General features: G+C 39.0%; 2 protein-coding genes and 1 long non-coding RNA gene across 6 annotated transcripts in view; 2 read left to right on the plus strand and 1 right to left on the minus strand.

The window, feature by feature from the left end:
• The window catches only part of garre1 (granule associated Rac and RHOG effector 1), a 41,441-nt gene extending 36,129 nt beyond the window's left edge, over nucleotides 1–5,312 (minus strand). The window contains exon 1 of one of the 4 annotated variants that reach the window (XM_010896592.3): nucleotides 5,225–5,312. The gene's annotated coding sequence lies outside the window, so the exon portion shown is untranslated. Of the gene's footprint in view, nucleotides 1–3,926; nucleotides 4,023–4,060; nucleotides 4,198–5,224 lie in introns of those variants that run through there. The other 3 variants (XM_020054668.3, XM_010896593.5, XM_020054669.2) reach the window with 3 other exon arrangements.
• LOC109616715 lies at nucleotides 316–11,714 on the plus strand. Its single transcript, XR_002197957.2, has 4 exons — nucleotides 316–617; nucleotides 9,844–9,917; nucleotides 10,086–10,171; nucleotides 10,281–11,714. It is a non-coding gene; the product is annotated as an uncharacterized LOC109616715 (long non-coding RNA).
• Nucleotides 11,715–16,988: 5,274 nt separating this feature from the next.
• Nucleotides 16,989–27,079, plus strand: gpib (glucose-6-phosphate isomerase b). The gene is made up of 18 exons (XM_010896591.2): nucleotides 16,989–17,191; nucleotides 18,808–18,898; nucleotides 20,797–20,865; nucleotides 21,113–21,232; nucleotides 21,487–21,570; nucleotides 21,650–21,796; nucleotides 22,416–22,487; nucleotides 22,589–22,633; nucleotides 22,717–22,770; nucleotides 23,327–23,387; nucleotides 23,533–23,576; nucleotides 24,442–24,594; nucleotides 24,851–24,980; nucleotides 25,094–25,170; nucleotides 25,524–25,652; nucleotides 26,046–26,121; nucleotides 26,237–26,303; nucleotides 26,442–27,079. Exons 1-18 carry the CDS (start codon nucleotides 17,073–17,075, stop codon nucleotides 26,563–26,565), a joined length of 1,662 nt encoding a protein of 553 aa, XP_010894893.1. The 5' UTR covers nucleotides 16,989–17,072; the 3' UTR covers nucleotides 26,566–27,079.
• Nucleotides 27,080–27,314: the final 235 nt, after the last annotated feature.

Consider the following 27,314-nt stretch of genomic DNA (forward strand, 5'->3'; position numbering starts at 1 on the left):
GGGAGGAGAGCAATATAAACAAATGACACTGCACTCACGCTAGCGACTCTGCTCTGCCTGAATGAGAGAGTTGCATGCATAGAGAGAAAGTCCAAAAATGACTTCAAGCGACTTATGAACAAATCTTAGATATTCATCGTTATTCCCCTATAAGAAAAAATAAGAGTGACATCCAATTGTAGCCTATTGAAAACATTGCATTTCAATTCCTAAACAACCTCCTGCATACTTTCATTGCTAATGGTGGTGATACACCTGTGACAGGGTTAGAGCACCTTCAGACAAGGTCAGATCCCTCACAAGGAGATCCCAGGTTTAGGCAGAGCTTGGCAATGTCAATGGGCTGATTACGTGACCAGAGTGCACCTTTAATATACTTGGTATTGCTAATGGATATGGGCTGGCCTAGTTCCAGACTTCCCAAGGCAGTAGACGGGTTGAGGATCATGTCAAGTTGCAGTGCAAGTGCTGCTAACAACTGCGTGACATGAGCAGAGCCAGGCTCCGGCTGGCCGCCTTAGTGCCTGCCCAGAGAATATAAGGGGGGCATTGTGGCAGGCCTCGGCCTCCTCCATACCAGCAAACAGAAAAGAAAAAAAAACAGCCAGCTGCAGAAGGTAATAAAAAAAACAAGTTTAAAAACTTTAGTTTTTTAACATTTGTAATCTAAATATGCAATATATAGGGAAGGTGCATTCAGAGATTAGGTGTGCTAACTGGCTACCTGCTAGTAGGTCTACGTATTAAAAGCAGTGATTTGTTAGCAGCCTTCATAAGAAGCTTATGTCTGTGTAAAAATAGCAGAGTGGCTGCTAAAACAATAGGGCCTTAAAAAATAAACTGACAATCACAGCATCCAAACATTAAGTAATTAAAATGTGCACAGTAGATCTTAAGAATCAATTAAACATATTGAAAATGTATACATTTCCCTTAATGTAGCCTAATAACTGTCAGAACAAAAAGAAAACCAATGGATTGATGAAAATAGTTTTGTTTTGCACACTCTACTCCCACAAGTGTGGTGCAAATACACAGCATCTGTGTAAACAGCATCTGGCTAGGTGTGTACTTGAATGAACATTGTGACATCAGTACCACACAAAGCATTCAAATGAGAAGTCTCTTTACAGTCTCCCAGTCCAGAACAGAAGCTGAGAGGCACTCAGAACTAAATACAGCCATGGCCACATGTAATTTTCCCACCACAGGATACAAATACTAGCAATAAGAGGGGCTGATGGGGAACCTAATAAATACTACTCCAACCTAAATTTAAAACTTCTGGTTAACTAGACAATATATTTTGTCGTTTTAAAATAACATTCTGGGGGAAATATTCTGAAATCAACTAAATCAGTGGGAAGAAATTAACTGGTTTGAGGCACCCATTTAAACCTAAACCTCATTTACCAACAGTGCATTTGCTTTTTCTTTGTTTGACTGCCCAAATGTTGACCATGGAGAACAGATGATTTCCTAGACTATCCAAAGTGTCAGGTTTCTCTTTAAACGGCTAATAAGGATATCCTAGTTTTGACTAGCACATACCATATCTTCAGTTATAGGTTTACAAAGTTGACAAACTGGTAGAGGTGACGTAGGTAATTAGGCCCATTTGAAGACTAAAAGCAAACCTGAAAGTAACAGTGCTTTGCGGAAACACAATCTAACAACTCCTCACCTTGATAACTTTAAAGAAAGGCTAATGTTACAAAAGATTGAATTGATGATTTGTAATAGGCTGTCATAGTCCCAAACGAGAAGATAAACATTGACTGATACCATCGTTTTTTTTTTTATACAGTGGGGTTGATTTTATTTTTAATTAAAATTGGGTCATGGGCAAAAACAGCGTCATCTCCTGGACTACAGGTTATAATGCTTCTAAAATAGAAATCATATTTTTTATGGTATAAACATAAGATTTTTATTAATTTTGGAATACAATGTTGTTCTAAAATCACCAGGGATGTTCTACAAAAAAGAGGAGGCCCCATGGAGCATAAAGTCACTTACTGATCTATTCAACAATTTGTATCGGCTAACGGTTGTTTTTAGGTAACACACAGATTCAACAGATTTCCAAGGGAAACAAGTTGACAAAATTAAAATGACAACAAATATCCCACTAAGGCCAACTTAGAATGCCAGAATGGTTGATGAACTAAGCTTATATTAGCAATAGCCTGGGAACAATGATACCCTCCACCCCAAACAACAAAGATTCCAATACAACATTCTAAAATGTAATGCACTGCTGCAAGAGCAACCCTAGAATGTTTTGTTGAAGTGAATAATCACTCAGATTCAGTACCTAAGAACGGACAAAGCCATTAGACAATAGATACACCCCGGGCAAAAATAGCCATTGGGTGATTCCAAGACTAAATTAAAAACTTGATCAAGAAATCAGCAAAACCAACAACAAAAATAAACAGGTATATGGTCAGTACCAGTCAGGCACTGGAGTGGCCAGGATACAGGATCTGCAGAATTATGCATTTATTTCCATATCCAATATTGTGGAGTTAAAATATATACACACACAAATTATTATATAAAACAATATATAATGACTATATAGTTATATAAATAATATATAACATACAAGTAACCAACATTTGATATTTCATGATTTTTATACAAAGGTTCAATTACATGAATGCCATTTAATTTGTTTTTTGTGTGCTCAACACACCATTTGACAAATACTGCCAAGACTAGAATAATTTGAGACTCTGGAACTTACGAAGCTCTTGTTTAACTTATTAAACACTCAACCCAGTATAACGCAGAAAATAACAGAAACAACCAAACTCCATTGATCGCAAGCTAAAGAAAATGATGGACATAAGACGGACAACAACAAGAGTGATTGACTAAGGGAACAGTTGATAGTTGATGGATTTAACAGTTAGTGTTAAAAAAAACGCCTCAGCAACTTTCAAGAACTTAACTAAATAAGGGAAATACAGACAATAATAACATGATATGGTTGACTGTCTACTAGAAGCTGGTTAACTGCTACCAAGCCTGGATTAGATAATGCCTTTTTAACCAATTCAAAAAACAGAAACAGCACCGAATTATTTTCAACCTGACTATATTATTAAAAATGTTAGGTGTTTATATTGGTGTAAAAAAATTACACTTCACTTGTGGAGTAGAAATGTATATTTGATAGTAGGTCAGTTTTTTCCTTTATTCTCCAAACTGCAGCAACCCAAACAGGAAATACATTCCACATGACCTCAGAAGACAGATAGAAGCAGCCTTGATGCAGCATTCAAGACTACTCAGAAACTCAGCTTTTTTTCTCCTTTACTCAGAAATTGGTTGTTTCATTCCAGTCTTCTGTATTGTGTAGCAGCACATATTTGAGAGGGGATTATTCACGTCCAGGCAGTTACAACACTTTAAATCTGTTAAGATAGTTTACTTTGGCAGTACTGATGCAAACCCAGTCTTACGTCACTCACGCCGTGGAGTTCTAAATGTATGAAATAAATAATATAATTTTATATCCGAAATAAAAACATACTAGCTTAAATCTTGGCCAAATTTTGTGAAATGCTCACCCACAGAATTTCTGCCCGATCCCCAATCTAAAATGAAAACAGCAAGCAGAAAACAAATAATGCAATACCTAGATCAATGAAGAATATCGACAAGTTCAACATTGTCGATATTATCAAGCAAGATGTACCAGATGCGCCAGACAGTAAACGTTACTCTAGTTGAGGATCGCAACGATGTCTTAGGTTATTGATAAGCGAGGGTTACTCCCGTTCTAAGGATGCAGTAAACTAGCTCCTACTGTTGCACACAAGCAAACGTTTATGAAAGCAATACTAAAGCAACCTATAATACCATAGATAAATAACGATAGATCACATGCGTGAAGTTTGTAGATATCCACCTACATCTTTAGCGGATAAACTCGGAACTAAGACCAGTAGCAGTAGGATACGTTGATGCTTCTTGCTAGCAGATCGCATAATTACCACCCGGCTCGCTAGTTGATTGTCAAAACAAAATAAGCCAAAATAGACTGTACCTACTAAAAATCGGTAATCGTCTTTCAAATCCGACCACCTTGGTACTAGCAGTTGTGTGGTCAGTTCCAGTGAGCCGATATAGTCAGATCTGTGTCATAGAAAATGCACGGACGAAGCTAGATAGCTAGCTAGTACGAGGCTAGTATTTAGGAATCTGGTCACTATTTAGCAGGAAGATGCAATGGAATCCCCGCAAGCGCAGTACGCGGGTTTCATCGAAACTCATGCAGACAACACCGCGGCACTATGTCGCAAGTTATTAATACGGCAACGTTATTTTAACGCCCTAAAACTAAAGGAAATTTCACCGATGTCGGGCTCCTCTTGTAAAACAGTTCGGCAACATAAAATAACTCCACAAAAGGCATGATGAAATATTACTATAACAAACGATAAAAATGTTCGGCATTTACCAGCTTTGAAAAATGAACGTTTAGCTACAAACCCAAAGACCGAACCTTAACGTGTGCAGCCAAATGGTGGGCTGTAAGTTTGTAGAATAACATATACCACTCATGTGTACACACACTTATACCGCAGTGAGTGCAAGGTACCTTGTAATGTTAACATAACGTGACCCCTTCAAAGAAGCAAACCTGGCTTAACCAACGGTTGCTTCTACAGTAAATAGTTTAACATTACTACACAGTAGCTGGCTAGCAAATAATACCCGATCTTTGGCACCTTATTGCAAGGTGGGCGAATATAAAAACATATTTTCAAAGCAAAGGGCACGTCCAAAACCAATCGAACCAAACTAGATGCAGTTAACGTTATCTGGTCCGCATTATATAAGGAATATCTAGCTAAAACAAATACAGTACTAGATAGAAGCTGGTTTACTAATGTTATGATACATTTGTAGATTGAAACTTTAATTTCGGTAGGTACTGTAGCTAGCTAGTTAAATTGTAGTTTTATGGTGAATATGTAGCTGTATAACTACTGAACATCCACATAACGTTATAGTTGCTGGCTAGCTAACTACATAATCGAAAACGCGTATCTGCGAGATGGATTTTCAGTACAGTACGCAGACAAAAACAACTGGAAATGTCAATACTGCTTGTTGTTTGCTATAACATTAGTCATGCGTCACATGACCCAGGAGCTAGCAGTAAAAACGTTTGTATTAAAGTAGAGTTGATAAGAGCATCACTTACCAGCTAAGTTTAGCTAGCTAGGCATCCACCCAAAGTCAGACACCCTTCTTTTTTTGACAGCAAATCAAGACCGCATACAACGGATGTGACGTTTCTCTACAGCACATCAGAATCATATGCCGCCGAGGGGAGTGGTGCACTCGACTGGTGAAACCCCCCAAAGTATCTCTGGTCAATCGAAATGTACCGACTGTACACGGAATTCAACGAGTCATATCGGGAGGTGCTTCTGCGTATAAACAACACACGAAAACTCAGATATTCAAACTCGATTCGCGTGGAGTTGAACGCTTGTAGGTGGCTATGAGGATTTTGCAGAATTTCTTGAAGTCTTGAAAGTAACATGGTCATATGAAAAAATATCTGGTTATTAAATAGATACGAATGTGTTAGTTACATCTATGCAATGCATTCACACACACATAATCGTAGTTAATGTTAGTAATCACCAGAGAGGGGAATTAAACCCGGGACAAAACTTACGTTTTATGCATCAATGACAGGATATTCCCACAAGACCACAGGACCTGCTGGCTGCTCTAATCAACTGAATGTAGTCTCCAAATTAATCTTTTAACCGATGAATTACATTTTTGCTTACACATTGTGGAAAACAGAACGTTTATCAACGCAACTAAAGGGTTCTATTGTAAATACCAAACAATCTCTGCTGCCCTTGACATACGTGAAGTTGGCCCCCCACCCAACGCAAAACCTCGGCAAAATGGGCTCAATCGTTTGTGCACCGTTTTTTGTTGTGTGCCGTTAACATTTTCGTTTGTGCTGCTATCGTTTTATAGATATTAAATAAAATTGTATAGGTAATTCCGAAATCAACGAAAAAATTGTCGTTTGTTTGCGCTTCGTTTGTGCCGTTAAAATATTCGTTTGTGCTGCTTCGGTATTTTGTATATTAGACATTTAATTATTGGTACCCTACAGCACCACATTGTGGCTGTATCGTATTATTTATAGTTCGGATACCTTTTAAATACGTTTTTTCAGGACATGGGTGAAGTGTTGAGTGTTTAAATTATGATACGAATGATCAAACTATTTAAATGAATAGATAAACTAATGGAAAAAATATATATATTTGCCTAAATGCTTAATCACACATTCGTTCTGACTGTCTGCTCTGACTACCGTAAAACACCTAAGAGAGCCGTGAAAACAGAGGTCTAATTATCATTAGTAACAGAAAATAAAGAAATGCTTTGAATTACATGCTCATATCTAGTAGGTAATCAAGGGGTGTTCAAAACAGCTAAACAAAAGTGACATTTGGCACAAAATAGGCAAAGTTGGTGTAGTTTAAAAGTACTAAGGCCCGACCACACAGATATCAGTCTTCAGTGACGTTTGAATTAATTCGTTACCGTAAATAACACCTACAATCACGGACATAATTTGTACAGGCTGTTGGACACTAATCTAAAACAGCTGGGGAAAATGCTTAAATAACCAATTAAACACCGTCGAAAATCATGGAGGAAAGAAGTTCACTCACCGACACGCATTTTCACTGATGGGTTTGTTATGAATAGCTGTCTATTTTATTCTTACAGATAAATAGGCCTGAATGAGTGCATGTATGTTGTGCATACAGCAGAATGTAATAAAATGTGCATAAAATGACCATACAGTGCAAATAATTTCAATTTCATTAGGTGCTCCCTTATGTCCAAGTTCCCTCTCAAAAATGTCTATCCTTTCTGTGGGTCACCCGGTCACACGGTTCACAGGTCCAAAAGCATTTGAATTACGCTGTTCAGATTGTATTTGTTTTGAATGGTTAGACTTATATGCACTTTGATTATATACATTAAAAAGCTATACCTTAAAGGCAAATGTTTAATAGCTTTCTTTTTCATAACAAACCAATGCATTTTAAATACGATGTGGTTAAGGTAGTGTATGATTTCATCTAATCATTTAATTATAATTGTTTTAACACCAATCATAGTCAAACAATTGCAAACATTTTTTTAAATAGCCATTTGGGAGCCAAAAGAGACGTCTCTTTTTGGTGAAATAAGCTGAACAAACCGGCTCACTGAAAAGAGCCAAAATCCCTATCTTAGTGATGTGCATGCAGTCCTCAAGCTCATTTGGAGGGCAACGCATTATAGAGCGTGCTACTGTGGCGACTACCGGCGGTATTGCCTTTGATCAACAATTAGCCTTGTACTGGCAGTATATGTGTGCATGCAGTCTATGATCCCCCATTTGGGTTGCTACTGTTACAAGGTTTTAGACAATTTAATACTATTGCTATTGCTTTACTTATTGTAGTTTAATTAATGCTGTAGTATTGATACTCTCTGTTTTGTTTGTTTCAAGAACCACACGCGGACACACACACATACAGTGGATATAAAAAGTCTACATACCCCCTTTTTTTTTTTGTGCCAAACATACCTTTTGGAATTATGCCCAAAAAGTTCAACCTTGGTTTCATCAGACCATAACACATTTTCCCACATGCTTTTGGGGGACTTGATGTTTGTTTTTGCAAACTTCAGCTGGGCTTGGATGTTTTTCTTTATAAGAAAAGGCTTCCGTCTTGCCACCCTACACTATAGCCCATTCATATGAAGAATACAGGAGATTGTTGTCACAAGTAGCACACAGCCAGTACTTGCCAGAAATTCCAGCAGTTCCTTTAATGTCGCTGTAGGCCTCTTGGAAGCCTCCTTGACCAGTTTTCTCCTCATCTTTTCATCAAATGTGGAGGGACATCCAGTTCTTGGTTATTGTAAGGTTTTTATTTTTCATTTTTCCTCCTCAAAGATTTCAGTTTGTTTTTCAATTGAGTTGTTCACATTATAGGTCTCATTAAAAGTGGAAAATGTTCTGACATGATTTATATTTGTCTCATTCTTTTACATCACAAAAACCTGGCATTTTAATAGGGGTGTGTATACATTATATCCACTGTAATTTATGTAGTATTTGATAAATGTCAGTGGTGGCTTTTAACATTTATCTTTTCTTTTTCTTTTTCTTTTTTCATTACGTTAAAAAATGGGTCCAAAAAGACTGATCACAGTTTAATTTGGTAACACCTCACAACACATCAACCAAATGCCTTGTTGGGCAGAGCTCCAATAAAAGGCGAATGTGTAAAGAGTTGGTCGTTTCATATGCTAGGTTGCAACATTGCAGAAAATTTTAAAAAGTACATAGAGGAACAATTCTGTTTTGGGAGAAATTTGATCTAGTCACAAAAAGTCCTCTACTTAAAAACGGTTCTGAATGTAATAGTATTCCTCCTCCATTGTTCAAATGCCCAACATGGGGCAAAAAATCAGCTGGCCTTTGTCACCCATAATGCATAGTTAACATTGCCCCACCAAACTACTTGAAGGTGTCAGGGCAAAATGCTACCAGCTAGACATTTTTAAGTGACTACACACAGTAAAAATAAAGAGTGAGTGTCCAAAAAATTGTATAACTCACCATTAAAACACAGTGTGTATCTTGTGCCGAAGATAATAGTTTACCCATCCATTTTCTTGTCTTTCATCTCATTTGGACCCGCGTATACAACAGAGATTCCATTAGAAATTAGGATGAATGACAGAGGCTAGACTATGAGGTGCAGAAACAGTAGTTTGCTTAAAAAAGACGATGGCCTAAAAATACCAAAAAGAGCCTGTGGAGTTCTGGGAAAAGTTACTGTGGACAGATGAGACAAAGATTATCAGGTACCAGAGTGATGGCGAGAGGAATATGTTTAAGAAAAGGAGCTGGCATAACACCTTATCTGCAAAATATGGTGACGTGTGTATGATATTTTGGGTATGTATTGTTACCACTGGAACCAATTTTTTATTTTTCATACATGATGTAACAGCTTAGATACAACCAAATGTCTCAGAATTGGACGGCATTTTATCATGCAGCATGACAATTTCTCAAAAGTAATAGCTTCCAGAGAGATTCTTAGGCCATTAAGTGGAACATTTCTGACCGGCCAAGTCAATCACCTGATGTGAATCTAAATCCGCATGAAAACTATATTGAAAAACAAAACAAAAAAACAAGCAGGAAATAAAAATCATAAACATACATCAAATGTGACAGATATGACTACAGAGCTTGATTTACTAAAGGCAATTTTATGTTATTTTATGAACCCCTAGAAGTAGGGAGTGAGACTGTAACTTGAATTCATTTTCTGACCTTATTAAAAAAGAACAGGGATGAAGTGTCAGGTTTCACAAAATGGCACTGTAAATCAAAGCATATCAGTGTTCAAGAAGACAGATTCAGTGAAGACCAGCCAACAGCGCTAGAGTTCAAAGTGATGTGCCAGATGCTTTTAGTTGGTGATAAACCTTAGGGGTACATGAGACACAGAATCAAGTGCCTTAAGGGTGGTGTTTGAGGCCTACATCTTCATTTGATCACTGCTGTTTAAAACAGGCATGAAAGTACACTGTACCAGCTCTTTTGTGGCCTCAAGATGAAAACTAGCTTTGTGTCAATAATGGAAACCTATTTTCAGCTTAAGCTTCTTTTAAGGTTAGCAGTGTGATTGGTAAAGATCAAATGTCAAAATCCCAGATATTTATATTGTGGCATGCCTGCTCTATCTGCCTTCGACATTTCAGCACCTTGGAGAGGGCAGTGGGAGGGCGCTTCCAAAGCAAGAGGTGAACATGCCTGGAGAACACGGGAGCAGCAGGTAGAGGCAGAATCTTCAAGAGCCAACAGGGAGGTCCTGCCTCACCTCTCCACACCTGCCTCTTGTTAAAGCCCATCAAGGGGCTATAAAAGGAGGAGGCAAAAGCCACACAGGGGAGTAGAAATGGACCGACCACATTAACCTCTGTCGTGTTCGTTCTGCCCCTAGACTCTGAAGAAGCTGAGAGGAAGTGAGCCCCTACGACCCAGAGAAAAGACCACAGATTGTGACTGAGCTGTTCTGCTAAGGCCAGTGTATGACAACCAATTCTGTTGCTTGGTAAAAATAAGGCTACGATCGCCAATGGTAGGGTCAGTAATCAGTGCAGTATGCATACCCACCATGTTGGCTCATTTGTTTCAGCCCCACGCTCGAAGCAGACTGGGACCCACTAGCACCCTGTTGTCAGCTGCCCCCTGGAGACAGGACTGCCAGCCAGCAGTTCACCCCAACAGAAGCCGATGCCCATGGATCCCAGGGTCTGGCCCAAACGACAAAAGCTTGGCTAACTTGCTGTGCTATCCAGAGGGGCTGATATGTGTGTTTACTGTAGCCTAATATAATATTGTACTTTCTGTCTTGATCAAGAGCACAGTGATAGGAGATGGTGGAACTATGGGATCCGAGACCAGCAACCTCCTATTTAAATGTACATGTGCAACAAATGGAAATTGACATTTGTTGTGGTTATTTGAGAGGAGAAATTTAAGGGCTCTGTGACACCCTGGTCTAAGGAAACAACTTTGATAAAGACAGCTCCTGTACTTATTTAATTTAAGCCCTGCCCATATTTTAAAAATAAATCACTGTATGTCTTTAACATGCACTGCATTTTAAACAGAAACATGTTTGGGCCACATTTGAAATTCTAGAATTAAAATGAATCAGGATTAACTACAGAATATTATGTGACTGATCGCAATTATGTTAATCGTTTACCGCAGCTAGATATAATAAACAAATTACATACTTTATATGTAATTGCTTCATTAGATTGCATATTAACTAAATAACTAAATTGCTAACTGCAATTTCGGTGTAAAGCCTTTTTATTCTTAGAATTGCAAAGTAGGGTATTTTATATAGATGTGGATTGATTATTAGTGAGCTAAATTAGTGAGCAATTAGTGAGCAAAACTGGGAGGTAAACATAGGAAGTACCAGGGCAGTTGTAAAGAAGTTGTAAAGATAAATGGTCAACAGGGTCTTTGAGGTAAACTACGCCACCAGTCTTAATTTGAAGTGCTTTCAAGTTACTTCCCCAATGCAGACATCCCAACCTGCAAAAAGTCATTTCAGGGAGGTATCCCGAAGTTTTCCATTGAAGTTGTCCCTGCAGTAGCTTAAAAAAAATAGGTGGTTTGTGTTAAAATGGTGCTAGAATAGTGGAGGCATGTCTTTGCTTTCTTTCCACGTTGCGGTTTTGTGATTACTCAGTGGTCTGAAGGAATTTATTTAACCTTTATGTACATGACTGTTGTAATATGGATTTATTTCCCGGCATGGCTTCTTTAGTGATTTTACCCATGCACTGCCACTGGATTTTACAACTACGTGCCTTCTTTACGAGAGTCTTCTGACCACCCTTTCTTGAGCGGAAATCGGTGGGAGAGGAGCGTATGGAAAGTAAATGAGCAGGACTACTGAGAAACGCAGCTACAGTCGTCTCAACTACAGAGGTTATGAGGATGCGTCCTGAATGCAAAGTACCATCTAATTAATTTATACTGTTTAATACTGTTTAAACTTTTGAGATAACCAAGTTTTTAAGGGACATTAAATCATTGTGTATGGATTGATGAGACCTAATGAGACGTTTACCTTCCTATACTATTAAAGTTTTGTAGTTCTTGTGAAACTTACCCGAGTGTCATTAATTCATTCTGAAATTGCACCTGTGCACATAGCTATTTTTATTTATTTAACCAGGTAGGTTAATTGGGAACAGATTCTCATTTGCAATGGCGACCTGGCCAAGACAAAGCGCAAATGTGCAGGACAACATACAATTACACAGATTACACAGTGTACAAAGTACAAAATTACGTAGAGTTTGAATGAAATACAAATGCTGTACAGTATGGAGGAAATATTTATTCATAATTCAAATTGAAAGTATTATTATTTTACTGCACTAATAGGAACAATCATGCCATAATTAAATTCAAAAAGTCAAATTTAAAATGCAAAGCTTAAATATAAATGCTTAAACTGAAATTTGACTTGACACTTGTCAATGTAAATGAGAAGGCGTGGCCCAAAGGCTGGTGGGAGGGTCTGAAACGAAAGGGGTGCAGAGGCACCTTATGGACAGTAGGGGGAGCTGACTGCTGGGAACCAGCACAAACAATACTTTTATGGGTGAATTTGGAGGATTTGGGGGGGGCTGACCTGGGAATTATCTATCAAATATTTTTTAGGAATAATATCAAAAAAAATGACAGCAGCACAACTGGAGCAGAAGCGATTAAAGGTATTTACCTGTGTAAAGATGGTCCCCCATCCAGCAAATCTACGGAAAAATAGGTTTAATCGATAGTGACAGAGCTATAGTGGAAAGAGGGTTAGGGTTAGGGTTAGGGTTAGTAAAACCAATGCGCTATCCAGTATGAAACTGTAGCAGCACAAACAAACCTTTCAGCGCCACAAACAGAGCATAAATGATTGAGCCTATTTTGAGGCAGCTAAAATTAAATATAATATATAAAACGCTGAATTAGCACTAATGAAACTTTTAACGGCTACCTAAAGCATAAGAGATTCACTCACAGCGACGTAAAGCCAAAGGGAATCACTGACGGCGACGATAAGCCAAAGAGATTCGCTCACCGTGACGTTAAATAAAATAAGAATATTGTCAAAATTCATTGAACACAAACTGATATATTTCAAATGTATATTTATTTTAATTGTGATGATTATAACTGACAACTAATGAAAATCCCAAATTCAGTATCTCTGAAATTAGAATATTATTAGAATATCAGGTTGCTCTGATAGTGGCCTTCAGCACTTCTGCATTGTTGGGTCTGGCGTTTCGCATCTTTCTCTTCACAACACCCCATAGATTTTCTATAGGGTTAAGGTCAAGCGAGTTTGCTGGCCAATTAAGAACAGGGATACCATGGTCCTTAAACCAGTTACTGGCAGGTGCCAAGTCCTGTTGGAAAATTAAATCTGCATCTTCATAAAGTTGGTCAGCAGCAGGAAGCATGAAGTGCTCTAAAACTTCCTGGTAGACGGCTTGGACCTTGGACCTCAGAAAACACAGTGGACCAACACCAGCAGATGACATGGCACCCCAAACCATCACTGACTGTGGAAACTTTACAATGGACTTCAAGCAACATGGATTCTGTGCCCCTCCTCTCTTCCTCCAGACTCTGGGACCTTGATTTCCAAAGGAAATGCTAAATTTATTTTCATCAAAGAACACAACTCAGCAGCAGTCCAGTCCTTTTTGTCTTTAGCCCAGGCGAGACGCTTCTGACGCTGTGTCTTGTTCAAGAGTGGCTTGACACAAGGAATACGATAGCTGAAACCCGTGTCTTGCATACATCTGTGCGTGGTGGTTCTTGAAGCACTGACTCCAGCTGCAGTCCACTCTTTGTGAATCTCCCCCACATTTTTGAATGGGTTTTGTTTCACAATCCTCTCCAGGGTGCAGTTATCCCTATTGCTTGTACACTTTTTTCTACCACATCTTTTCCTTCCCTTCGCCTCTCTATTAATGTGCTTGGACACAGAGTTCTGTGAACAGCCAGCCTTTTTAGCTATGATCTTTTGTGTCTTGCCCTCCTTGTGCAAGGTGTCAATGGTCGTCTTTTGGACAGCTGTCAAGCAGTCTTCCCCATGATTGTGTTGCCTACAGAACTAGAACTAGAGACCATTTAAAGGCCTTTGCAGGTGTTTTGGGTTAATTAGCTGATTAGAGTGTGGCACCAGGTGTCTTCAATATTGAACCTTTTCACAATATTCAAATTTTCTGAGATACTGAATTAGGGGGTTTTCATTAGTTGTCAGTTATAATCATTAAAATTAAAAGAAAAAAACACTTGAAATATATCAATCTGTGTGGAATAAATAAATAAACTTTTTGAAAGGAATTACTGAAATAAATCAACTTTTTGATGATATTCTAATTTTATGACCAGCACCTGTGTATATATACACTCACCTAAAGGATTATTAGGAACACCATACTAATACTGTGTTTGACCCCCTTTCGCTTTCATAACTGCCTTAATTCTACGTGGCATTGATTCAACAAGGTGCTGAAAGCATTCTTTAGAAATGTTGGCCCATATTGATAGGATAGCATCTTACAGTTGATGGAGATTTGTGGGATGCACATCCAGGGCACGAAGCTCCTGTTCCACCACATCCCAAAGATGCTCTATTGGGTTGAGATCTGGTGACTGTGGGGGCCATTTCAGTACAGTGAACTCATTGTCATGTTCAAGAAATCAATTTGAAATGATTCAAGCTTTGTGACATGGTGCATTATCCTGCTGGATGTAGCCATCAGAGGATGGGTACATGGTGGTCATAAAGGGATGGACATGGTCAGAAACAATGTTCAGGTAGGCCGTGGCATTTAAACGATGCCCAATTGGCACTAAGGGGCCTAAAGTGTGCCAAGAAAACATCCCCCACACCATTACACCACCACCACCAGCCTGCACAGTGGTAACAAGGCATGATGGATCCATGTTCTCATTCTGTTTATGCCAAATTCTGACTCTACCATCTGAATGTCTCAACAGAAATCGAGACTCATCAGACCAGGCAACATTCTTCCAGTCTTCAACTGTCCAATTTTGGTGAGCTCGTGCAAATTGTAGCCTCTTTTTCCTATTTGTAGTGGAGATGAGTGTTACCCAGTGGGGTCTTCTGCTGTTGTAGCCCATCCGCCTCAAGTTGTGCGTGTTGTGGCTTCACAAATGCTTTGCTGCATACCTCGGTTGTAACAAGTGGTTATATCAGTCAAAGTTTCTCTTCTATCAGCTTGAATCAGTCGGCTCATTCTCCTCTGACCTCTAGCATCAAAAAGGCATTTTCGCCCACAGGACTGCCGCATATTGGATGTTTTTCCCTTTTCACACCATTCTTTGTAAACCCTAGAAATGGTTGTGCGTGAAAATCCCAGTAACTGAGCAGATTGTGAAATACTCAGACCGGCCCGTCTGGCACCAGCAACCATGCCACGCTCAAAATTGCTTAAATCACCTTTCTTTCCCATTCTGACATTCAGTTTGGAGTTCAGGAGATTGTCTTGACCAGGACCACACCCCTAAATGCATTGAAGCAACTGCCATGTGATTGGTTGATTAGATAATTGCATTAATGAGAAATTGAACAGGTATTCCTAATAATCCTTAGGTGAGTGTATACTGCCCTGTCAAACTGTGTGCTTCCCAGCAGTCAGCTCTCCCTGCTATCCATAAGGTGCCTCCGCACCCCTTTCGTTTTCAGACCCTCCCACCAGCCTTTGGCCACGCCTCCTCTTTTACATTGACAAGTGTCAAGTCAAAATGAAAAGCCAAATGTTAAATCGAAATTGAAAAGTTGAATCTAAAAAATGTCAAACAACAATTGACAAATGTAAAATTCAAAAGATAAAATTGAAAATTATAAAGTGCAAAGACTAAAATACATAGATATTTGTTTCGGTTTGAGATTTTAATTTAAGTATTTACATTTAAGCTTTTCCATTTTCCATTTTGAGATTCGTATTTGATCTTTCTCTCAATCAATAAAAGATTTAAAAGATTTCAGTTTAGGCATATATATTTAAGCTTTGCATTTTAAATGTGACTTTTTAAATATAATTATGGCATGATTTTTCCTAGTAGTGTAGTAAAATAATTTTACTACACTGTTTTTTAGACGGTTGATTTGAGTTAAATAACCCATTGTCGATCGGCAGAGACCGTGATAGGAAAAAAGTCTCAATTTTGCACGCGGAACCAGCGTACCGTGGCTGCACCACAGTATGAAAGCGGTTTCTTAACAAACGTGCGTCCAATTGCCTACTATCCAACGTTTGTCAGAACTCCTAATCTGTATGTCTCTAGGGGCGCTGTTGAGTCATTGCCAATGACATGGGCAACGGACGAGCTCGAGGTTGATCTGAAACGATTAAAAATCTACTCGTTCCTAAATCGTTTTCGATTGTAGTGCACCAATCGCACATAAAATTTATTACGAAGCTACGGGTCCAGCTTGCAACCAAACATCTGTAATTGCGGTCCTACGTGCATCGTCTGTATCGTTTGCCTCATTCTCTGACTTAGTTGGGAGTTATTTTTACTGAACATTGACATTTCAGCAACATTGCATTATAGGCCTACTCTGTGTATTTGAAAGGCACATTCAAAACTGACTTTACTGTTATGAAATTATTTGCAAATTTCACAGTGTCAACGGCATTCATGTTATTTATAATGGAAACTATATAGTACACGAGTATAGGTTTGTTTGTGTATATATTTAATTGATTTCAAATGCTCTGATGTCTTTCTTTGTACATTCAGTGTACATTAGAATATTTTAGCATTCATAGGCACATGACACATATTTATAGGGTACTATTTGATATTTCTACCCATATTGTACATATACCCCATACTCTCTTTGGAATTGCTGCTAGTTTACATTGTTTTGTATATATGCTTTATTTTTCTTAATTCTTACTGTGAAGATGTCGTGTGCCATGTCACAAGAATTTCATTGTTTATAATGACGCTATGTTATTTAATAAATAAAATACTTTGACTAATTTCAATTGGGGTTAATATCTCTGCCAGATAACGTTTCTTTAGATTTTTGAGTTCTGAAAATATATATCAAATGTTATAACATGCAACTGGTAATGGAGTTAACCTACTAAATGTTGCCAATATGAGGTGATTTCCATAGTTATATTAAAACAGGCTGACAGAAAGTCTGTCACGGCAAATGCATAACCTTGGTGGCCTATAGTCGCTACATTTCCGAAATGTGAAGTAGGATAGTCAATCAACAGGATCGTGTTTATTGTAGGAGGGGCGAGTTTCGACGTTTAGTTGCCTTTCCAAAGCGTTTCCCCTTGTTCCTCAGCAAGTCTTCCACGCAGGAGCGTTAAACTGAAAGTACCACGCAATTCTTGACACCATGGGACTCAGAAATGACCCCAACTTCCAGAAACTGGAGAAATGGTACCAAGAACATGCTCTGCATCTTAACATGAGGAAAATGTTTGAGGAAGACAAGGACAGATTCCACAAATTCAGGTATTTATTCTTGACTTTCAATTCTGACGTTCTGTGTTTATTTGAAATAGTTTAAGATAATATAACTGTAATTACAATAATAATAACATCACCATTGTGAAGTTTGAATTAAATTCCTAACTGCTGGCTATTAGATCTAGACAGGCTAAATGAAAATGATGTATTATCATGAATAGAAAAATGTACAGCTCTCAAAAAAAGGTTACAATTGAGATTTTTGCTATTGCATGTCTTGAGCTTAGGCTACTGACTCATTCAGTTGTAAATGTGTGTCCTTCCAAAAAAATATTAAGTACAGTACCTAAATATAGCATAATGGGCACCCACACCATTGAAAACGCACAGCATTGTTTCTTACAAGGTTTGTCTTCTGTATGTATTACTGTCAGTATTGTCAAGAAAATGCCTTGGTTGGTGCATTGCATGCACTTCCGTACACATAAAAGTCTGTTGCTTGCCTTGAAAATAGAACCCTGTTTCCAAAAATTTGGGACGCTGTGTAAACTGTAAAGAAAAACAGAATTCTATGATGTGCAAATAATTTAAACCCTATATAGAATGTTGTACAAAGACAACATATCAAATGTTGAAACTGAGAAAAGTTATTGTTTCTTGAAAAATATATGGCCACTTTGAATTTAATGCTAGCAACACGGTTGAAAAAAGTTGGGACCGTGGTAACAAAAGACTGGAAAAGTTGTGTAATGCTAAAAAAAAACTGGTGGAACATCTCAAATAATTAGGTTAATTGGCAACAGGTCAATAACATGATGGGGTATAAAAAGAGCATCCCAGAGAGGATGAGTCTTTCAGAAGTGAGGATGGGGAGGGGTTCACCACTCTGTGAAAGACTGCGTTGGCAAATAGTGCAACAAGTTAAGAATAACGTTTCTCAATATAAAATTGCAAGGAGTTTGGGGATCTCATCATCTATGTCTCCCGGCTGGCCTGGGAACGCCTCGGTGTCCCCCCGGAAGAGCTAGAGGAAGTGTCTGGGGAGAGGGAAGTCTGGGCATCCCTGCTTAGACTGCTGCCCCCGCGACCCGGCCCCGGATAAGCGGTAGAAGATGGATGGATGGATCATCTATGGTACATAATATCATTAAAAGATTCAGTGAATCCGGAAAAGCAAGAATTGGAAAACATTTCACATTTAAAACTCCTCATTTCCCAAACACTTACAGAGTATTAATAAAAGAAGGGGCGATGGAACACATTGATAAATATGCCCCTGGTCCAACTTTTTTTAAAACATGCTGCTGGCATCAAATTCAAAATGGGCATGTATTTTTCCAAAAACAACATTCCTCATTTTCAACATTTGATGTGTTATCTTTGTACTATTTTCAATTAAAGAGGGATAAATGATTTGCACGTCATTGCATTCTGGTTATATTTGCATTTTACACAGCGTCCCAACTTCTTTGGAAACAGGGTTGTATAATGGTCTGTTTCCCATGGATTTCTAACTATATCATGGAAAAGGGCTGTTGAAAGGTACATGTGGGCAAATGGCTATTGAGTTAATTGACTCAATCCAGAAACGTAGTATTCAACTTTCTGGGGATTTCTGGGGATTCAGATCACTTAACCTTTCCAATTGTCCGTCTAAACAGCACAACACTGAAGACGGATCATGGAGACATTCTGATTGATTACTCTAAGAATCTCATCACTGAGGATGTCATGAAGATGTTGTTTGAACTGGTAAATGGCTGCTTCTATATCATGATTGAAATTACACACCATTTACTGTATGCATAGACAACTCCACTTAGCATTTACCTCCTTTTAAATAAAGTTGCAGGGATAGGCTAAGACAGTGTTGTAGTTTCCATCCTGTTACACACTAATGACCTTATAGTTAGTTGTACAGTGAGGTTCAAACATCAACCATACTGGTGCTAAAAATAAACATCACTCACATACTTATGTAACAGCTTTCTCCACTGTCCGACAGCCCCATACAGGGCTCCAACCAGTTGCACTCTGAGCAGGCAGACGACAACAGTTTTTACCGTCACCCCGCAAATGCTGCAATCCTCACAAAGCCAGGGAGAAAGCTATATAAATAGGTTATTTGCCATTTGAATTTAAGGTCCAGCTGATATTAACTTCCCCATTTGACCCAGCCCCACCATATTGAAAAAGAGCTTAAAGCTGCTACCATGATAGTTAAATACTATGCACAGGTTCATTGCTTAGGGAGTTGATCTAGCAAATGTTCTATTTCCTGTAGGGATGCACAATAAAATGTTATCGAAACTGATTCCAAAAAACTTTAATATTTGCTGATACCAAGTACTGATCCAATACTGCCATTTTAATTTTGTTGAGCGGTGATTCCCATAATTCTTGTACATTACTAAATTGTATTTCATACAACCTTTTATTAACAACTATCTCAATATTAACCACATACAGTGGGGAGAACAAGTATTTGATACACTGCCGATTTTGCAGGTTTTCCTACTTACAAAGCATGTAGAGGTCTGTAATTTTTATCATAGGTACACTTCAACTGTGAGATATGGAATCTAAAACAAAAATCCAGAAAATAACATTGTATGATTTTTAAATAATTCATTTGCATTTTATTGCATGACATAAGTATTTGATCACCTACCAACCAGTAAGAATTTTATTAGCAATTATTAGAAAATTGAACAAGTTCAAGATGACGGTCAATCTCCCTCGGTCTGGGGCTCCATGCAAGATCTCTCCTCGTGGGGCATCAATGATCATGAGGAAGGTGACGGATCAGCCCAGAACTACACGGCAGGACCTGGTCAATGACCTGAAGAGAGCTGGGACCAGAGTCTCAAAGAAAACCATTAGTAACACACTACGCCGTCATGGATTAAAATCCTGCAGCACACGCAAGGTCCCCCTGCTCAAGCCAGCGCATGTCCAGGCCCGTCTGATGTTTGCCAATGACCATCTGGATGATCCAGAGGAGGAATGGGAGAAGGTCATGTGGTCTGATGAGACAAAAAATTTGCTTTTTGGTCTAAACTCCACTTGCCGTGTTTGGAGGAAGAAGAAGGATGAGTAGAACCCCAAGAACACCATCACAACCGTGAAGCATGGAGGTGGAAACATCATTCTTTGGGGATGCTTTTCTGCAAAGGGGACCCAATAGAAAATCTTTGGAGGGAGCTGAAAGTCCGTATTGCCCAGCGACAGCCCCGAAAGCTGAAGGATCTGGAGAAGGTCTGTATGGAGGAGTGGGCCAAAATCCCTGCTGCAGTGTGTGCAAACGTGGTCAAGAACTACAGGAAACGCATGAACAAAGGTTTCTGTACCAAATATTAAGTTTTGCTTTTCTGATGTATCAAATACTTGTGTCATGCAGTAAAATGCAAATTAATTACTTAAAAATCATACAATGTGAACCCAGTTGAATCATGGATATGTTGAAGGGGTTTGATGGCATAAGCAGGGAGCTCTACCATCAGTGAGTTGCAGTAGTGATGGAGATCACAATACTACCAGTGTACACATTAACTGGTTAGCCATTTTACACCAGTTATAGTTTCAGTATGCATCGATAAAAATATATTATTATGTTGTGCAACAAATAAATATATATTTTTCTTTTCTAGGGCAAGTCAAGGGGTATTGAGAGCGCCAGGGACAAGATGTTCAGTGGAGAAAAGATCAACTTCACAGAGGTGCTTTTCTGAGCTTTACCTTTAACTCCCAACACATTTAACCCTGCTTTGTGGTTTAGATCCAAGGCATGGTTCTTTGGAATTACCATCAGAAGAAGCACAAAGTTATATATATATAATATATTTTAATTTGATAAATATTATTGTAGAATGATTTGTTCCAACAAAAAAAATCAACAAATCAGTTACAGTTGCAGTAATCAGTATGATTTGTCTTAGTGTACAATCTAGTCTTCTGTGTGGTTAGGGCCGTGCCGTGCTCCATTTGGCTCTGAGGAACCGTTCCAACCATCCCATCATGGTAGATGGACATGATGTGATGCCTGAAGTCAACAAGGTCCTGGAGAAGATGAAGGGGTTCTGCCACGTGAGTAGGATCAGACACAAAGGTCAAATTCATTCTCATAGTATCAATTACCTCATCATTCAGCAAATGCATTTTCAACTCTAATGGTTTTCAATGACTGTAAGGTCTAGAGTTGATGTTTTTTTAAAAAGGGAACAGCCACCTTCCTGTGTTATTCATGGTGTAACAAATTTAGCGGGCTTTAGATGAACTGGATATTGGTTATGTGTAAATGTTGAATTATCTTCCTGTTTGGGCATTTCTATCTGGTGCAGAAAGTTCGCAGTGGTGAGTGGAAGGGTTGGACTGGAAAGTCCATCACAGATGTTGTCAACATCGGCATTGGTGGATCTGACCTGGTAAATAGAATGACCTAGTAATTGTTTATAGGAAATGGCAATGCAGTTGGGGTGTAACACTTGTGTTGTTATTTGCCAGGGCCCTCTGATGGTGACTGAGGCTCTGAAAAACTATTCCAAGGGAGGACCCCGTGTGCATTTTGTATCCAACATTGATGGCACGCACATCGCCAAAACCCTTGCTGAGCTCAATGCTGAGACCACCCTCTTTATTGTGGCTTCAAAGGTGTCTGCTTTTCAAAAATATTTACTATACGGTACCAGTGTCTAAAAACTAGAGACATTCACTAGGCATTTTTCTATTGGCACAGCTGTGCTCTGACAGATGACTGTCCATTACATGCAAGTGCTGCATTTAATTCAACCATTAGAAGTTGCAAAACGGAGAAGACAGAGGAAATGGCTCTCCTGGGCTTGCCTGTATATCCTTAGTATGTCCTTATCTCAACGGTTCTCTAAATAACATAATTAATTTCAAATGGCAGTGAATCACCATTTCACACAGAATAACAACCTTGTGTATCTACTGCCCAGCTGTGCCAATTGAGGGTATAGTGCTAGCCTTTCAAGCTATTAATGTTATGAACATGGTCCCATTGAGCCCTGTTGCCACATACTGACTTTTATAGGTCTCTGGTGATTTTCTGTGCTCTTGGACCTGCATTGATAAAAGTAGGGTGGCTTGGCATGGACACATCTGAGGAGGGTTGCCATGATCACAAACTCTCCAGAATCTGTTGGAAGTTATTGCGATGATACAGGGGCATAGATTCAATTGTATCTGACAAAATCGGGGCCATGAATTCTGTGTTTTGTGTTACCAAGTGATCTGTGTGCCTTTTCAGACTTTCACAACCCAAGAGACCATCACCAATGCAACGTCTGCCAAGGAGTGGTTCCTTGAGCATGCTAAAGATGTGGGTAGACCTTTAAGAAACATACAAAGAAAGTGGTTGAATGGATGTACTGTGTATTATCACATACATTGTTTGATTAAATATTGTTTTGTCCTTTACAGAAATCCGCTGTTGCAAAGCACTTCGTGGCTCTCTCAACTGCCGCCGTAGGTTCCTAACTTATTTATTTTTTAAAAGCAACAGCAACAAAAAAGTCAAATTGTCTTATTTTATCTCCTCTCTCCTGCAGCCTTTAGTAAAAGCTTTTGGCATTGACCTTGACAACATGTTTGGCTTCTGGGATGTGAGTATATGTTATCTGAAGATGCAGAATACCATGTGTGCAGTGCATTGTGTGACGTTCAGTGCTCCCCCTGCATCTACAGGCTTTTGGCAGACTTAGACAGTTATAAATAGTATATACTTTTGACCTGTGAAGTAGGTGTCTGGGCTCACGGGCTGGCAGCTGTGGGGTAATCAGAAGCCGCCTTCTCTAGCTCTGCCCTCGAAAGATATGGTATTATTGGTAGCAACCTTCTCCCCTAGAGAGGTTACTGTAAAGGCTGGGTCACATCAAAGGTCAGGAAGCTACATTTAGTTAGATTGTTGGTATTTAAAGGTTAGTTGCGCTAATGTACCATGCTGTTTCACGTCAGATTGAAGATGGCTGTTCTCAGACAACTCGTACAACTCATGTGTATAAAATTGTATTCACATTCTAAATCATTTTCAGTGGAGTGCATTCTGTTATATTTATGGGTGCTTGGGGATGTCCTGAGAAGGTTCAGAAACTTCTAAAGCTTAAGTAATTGACTGTAACACAGAGACAGGGAACCAAGAGGCTTTTTTCTGTTTTTCAGTGGGTTGGTGGACGTTATTCCTTGTGGTCTTGTATTGGCTTGTCCATTGCTCTACACATCGGTAGGTACATTGTTATAGGTTTACTTCAGACATTAATTAGCTTCCTCAGACGCTGTGCAGGGTCATCTTATTGTAGTGTTTAATCGTTTTCAATTAAGATATTAGTAATATAACACCAGTGATCATGTATTTTCTTTGTTCTCAGGCTATGAAAACTTTGAGAAGCTTCTTGAAGGCGCTCACTGGATGGTAGAATCAACTCTTCTGAAATGTTCTTTAGTTATAACAAAGTCCCTGAAAACATTTCCTTTTTTACCTAAATTCTTCTTATTGTCAAATATTATACAGTGGCATGAGTAATTATTGGAACAGGGAAGCGTTTTTTATTATTGACTTGAAAAATTTGGATTTGATATCAAACAACGACTGAGGTTAAATGTACGTGGCACTCCACTAATACTGGCACCCTTTGTATTATGAGCAAAATGGCATGTGAAAAAAGTATTTATTGTTTATTATCTTGATCTTTCATTCAAAATATTAACAAGATAAAGAATTGAAATAATTTTATTTATTCCTATCATAAAACAAATATTGTTCTGCAATACATGTGCCACAATTATTGGCACCATTTCATTTAAAGGTATAGTTTGACCTAAATTCATATTTGCTTCCCCTGAGTTGTTCTTGACATTTTTCATAATAAGCTATTATTCACCCCTGTCCAAGTCTGGAATTAGCATTATTAGTACCATTGAAATTAATGAGTTGAAACTGTGTGTTCCAAGCCCCAAAAATTGCATTGGAAACATACTCAAAAAACACATCCACCATTTTGGTGAAAAATGGTGGAGGGGGCAATTTGGTATGGCTGCTAATGAAACTGACTAACCTGTATTCACTGAACATGTAACTAATTAATTCATTCTGAAGTGCACAAAAACATGCTGTCTCCTAAAGTACAAGCAATTTTGACAATTTATTTGTTTTCAAATCCGAACTTTTGGTATAAAGAGCCGAAAGAAAAAAAATCCCTTGCTATCCCACTATTTTCAGAAGGCACTGTATATGATCTGAATTGGGTGAGAAAAAAGTATGTCTCTTCTTACTGTAGGACAACCACTTTAAGACAGCACCTGTGGAGAAGAACGCTCCCATTCTCCTGGCACTCCTGGGGATTTGGTACATCAACTTTTTTCAGGCCGAAACCCACGCCCTGCTGCCATATGACCAGTACATGCACCGCTTCGCTGCCTACTTTCAACAGGTCAGTCCATCACCGAAATTACACTGCAAGAACAAGGAAAACGCACTGACGAAAGTGTCTAGTTTGACAAATCACTGTGCTTTTTCTGATCTTCAAGTGCAATCTCTTCATAATTGTACTGGTGGAAAAGGTTTCAGGTGTGTTTTATGCTGCATTCTCAGACTTAATGTGATAAAGTGATTTTGCACGAAAGCATAAAATGATAATGTAACTGAGATCTACCATGGCCTATGTTAAATAAGTTGGATTTCTGTAGGGTGACATGGAATCCAATGGAAAATACATTACTATACATGGCAAACGTGTCAACTACCACACCGGCCCCATCGTATGGGGAGAACCTGGCACCAATGGACAGCACGCCTTCTACCAACTCATCCACCAAGGTACTGGCTGATGTCTCAGCTCAGCTAACTGTTATCAAGACAACGCTGCATTCACTCTTTAATATATTGACTTGGAGTGTTCGGTTGGTGACAGATGTGATTGCACTCCATAGGAACCCGCATGGTCCCTGCTGACTTTCTCATCCCTGTTCAGACACAGCACCCAATCAGGGAAGGTCTGCACCACAAGGTACCTCTATATCTAATTTGAGACACACAGCAGTAAAATAATCCTGTAGAAAAAGTTAATTGCTGTATGGATTATAATTAATATAGAGGTTTTGTAAGGATTCATTATTTCTTTTAGGGCAGATCAGTTCTGACATTTAAACCTTGAATACGATGCAAGTTTGCATTTATTAGTGTGCTGGAACATAGGTCCAACATTAGGATGATCAAAACAAACATCGTCCATGCCACTGACAGTGCTCTACTGAACAAACTATATGATGTATCTAAATAATAAAATGACTGCCTAGTTGTCAATTCACTTCAGCAATTGTATATTACACAGCATGATAACAGGAATGTGTCTGTTTGTAGATTCTTATGGCCAACTTCCTGGCCCAGACTGAGGCTCTGATGAAGGGAAAGACGACAGAGGAGGCTCGAAAGGAACTGGAGGCTAGTGGCCTGTCTGGAGATGCTTTAGAAACCATCCTGCCACACAAAGTGAGTGGAAGCACCCTCAACTGGACAAAATCTTGCACCTTACATATACTTTTTTGTTATTTTTAGTAGTTTATTAATGCAGTCTACTATTTTTATGCTCAGTCCTCTGTTCTTATTTGTTCCTACTTCCCTTATTCCTTTTGTGTTGTATTGATTGTTGCACCAAGGGCCACAACAAATTCCTTGTTTGTTGTGAAACTTACCTGGCAATTAATCCTTTCTGATTCAATGAAACCCTTTGTGATTCTGATTCTCATGGTGCAAGTTAACTGCAGCCTTGATCCAGCCCAAGACTTTCTAGGGGTCTAAACCCTGGTGTCATACTACAGAAAATGACACTGCATATTTACAGTGTATACATATTAACAGTCTTTCCTCCTGTTTTAATGTAAGGTATTCCAGGGAAACAAGCCAACAAACTCAATTGTCTTCAAGAAGCTGAACCCATTTACACTGGGAGCACTTATTGGTAAGAGCTGAGTAGTGAACCAACAACTAATGATTTAAAAAAATATTCAGCGTAATCATTGCATTGCTTACTACGCTCCCAATAATAATTTCTTGTGTGATTGTTTGTTTCACAGCTATGTATGAACACAAGATCTTTATCCAGGGTGTAATGTGGGAGATCAATAGCTTTGACCAGTGGGGGTAAGTGTTGTAAAACAAAACAAGCTTTATAATGACATGTTACTGACTGAACCTACAGTATGTCCTATTTAGTTGTACCAAACAATGTTTCACTGACGTTCGATTCTCTCTCTCTCTGTCTTGCTCTCTCTCTCTCAGAGTTGAGCTGGGTAAGGCGCTGTGTAAAAAGATTGAGCCTGAGCTGCAGGGCACAGAAGAGGTCCACTCCCACGACTCTTCCACCAACGGACTCATAAACTTCATCAAGAAGAACCACGCCTAATGAGAGCACCCTCCTGTCCTCCCCAGCCCAGCCCCTTCTGATTAGGCTGTCTGAACTGTAGTGATGGTAGACCACAAAGAGGAACAGCAGCACTGTTTTATCTGACATCATGTCTGCCTGTTGTGTCATCTCACTTCGAAATACCTAGGAATGTTTTTGAGTAATACTGATTTAAAGGGATTTGAAGGCTACTGTAAAGAGATCCTGTGGAGTGCAGTGTAACTTACATCCCGTACTGTCCAGTGTCACTGATGGGGAATGCGGATTTTGAGAGAAGCGTCTTGTCCCTAAATGATTCTAGCCTGGATTCAGTTCACAAGTATGCAGAGATGCAGACAAGCCTGCAGGATAACAATGGGATTGTTAAAAACCCACCACAGCTGGCCGGGGGTGGTCAAGGAGTCCAAGCTATTGGCCCCAGGATATGCCAGTGCACACCTGGGTAAAGTTCTGGCACATTCTGTCCTACCTTTTGTTGTTGATGTGTAATAAAAGTATGAAAACAAAGAAATAATTTAAGGTGGGACTGCCCCAGCAACATCTGTTAAGCCCACCATGGCAGCTGAAAAAGGTCACATAAACATGCAGACTAGCTAGCGATGTATTAACTGCTGTGCAGAGGGTAACGATAAACAGATCTCAGTGTCAGAGTTGGTAGAGCATGGTCCTTTATAGAGTAAGGTTGTGGGTTTGATTTCCATGTGGGACCACTGTCAAGGTTGATGCACCATTACAGTAAGTTGGTCTTT

Source organism: Esox lucius, chromosome 2, assembly GCF_011004845.1.
Source record: "Esox lucius isolate fEsoLuc1 chromosome 2, fEsoLuc1.pri, whole genome shotgun sequence".
Taxonomy (NCBI): domain Eukaryota; kingdom Metazoa; phylum Chordata; class Actinopteri; order Esociformes; family Esocidae; genus Esox; species Esox lucius.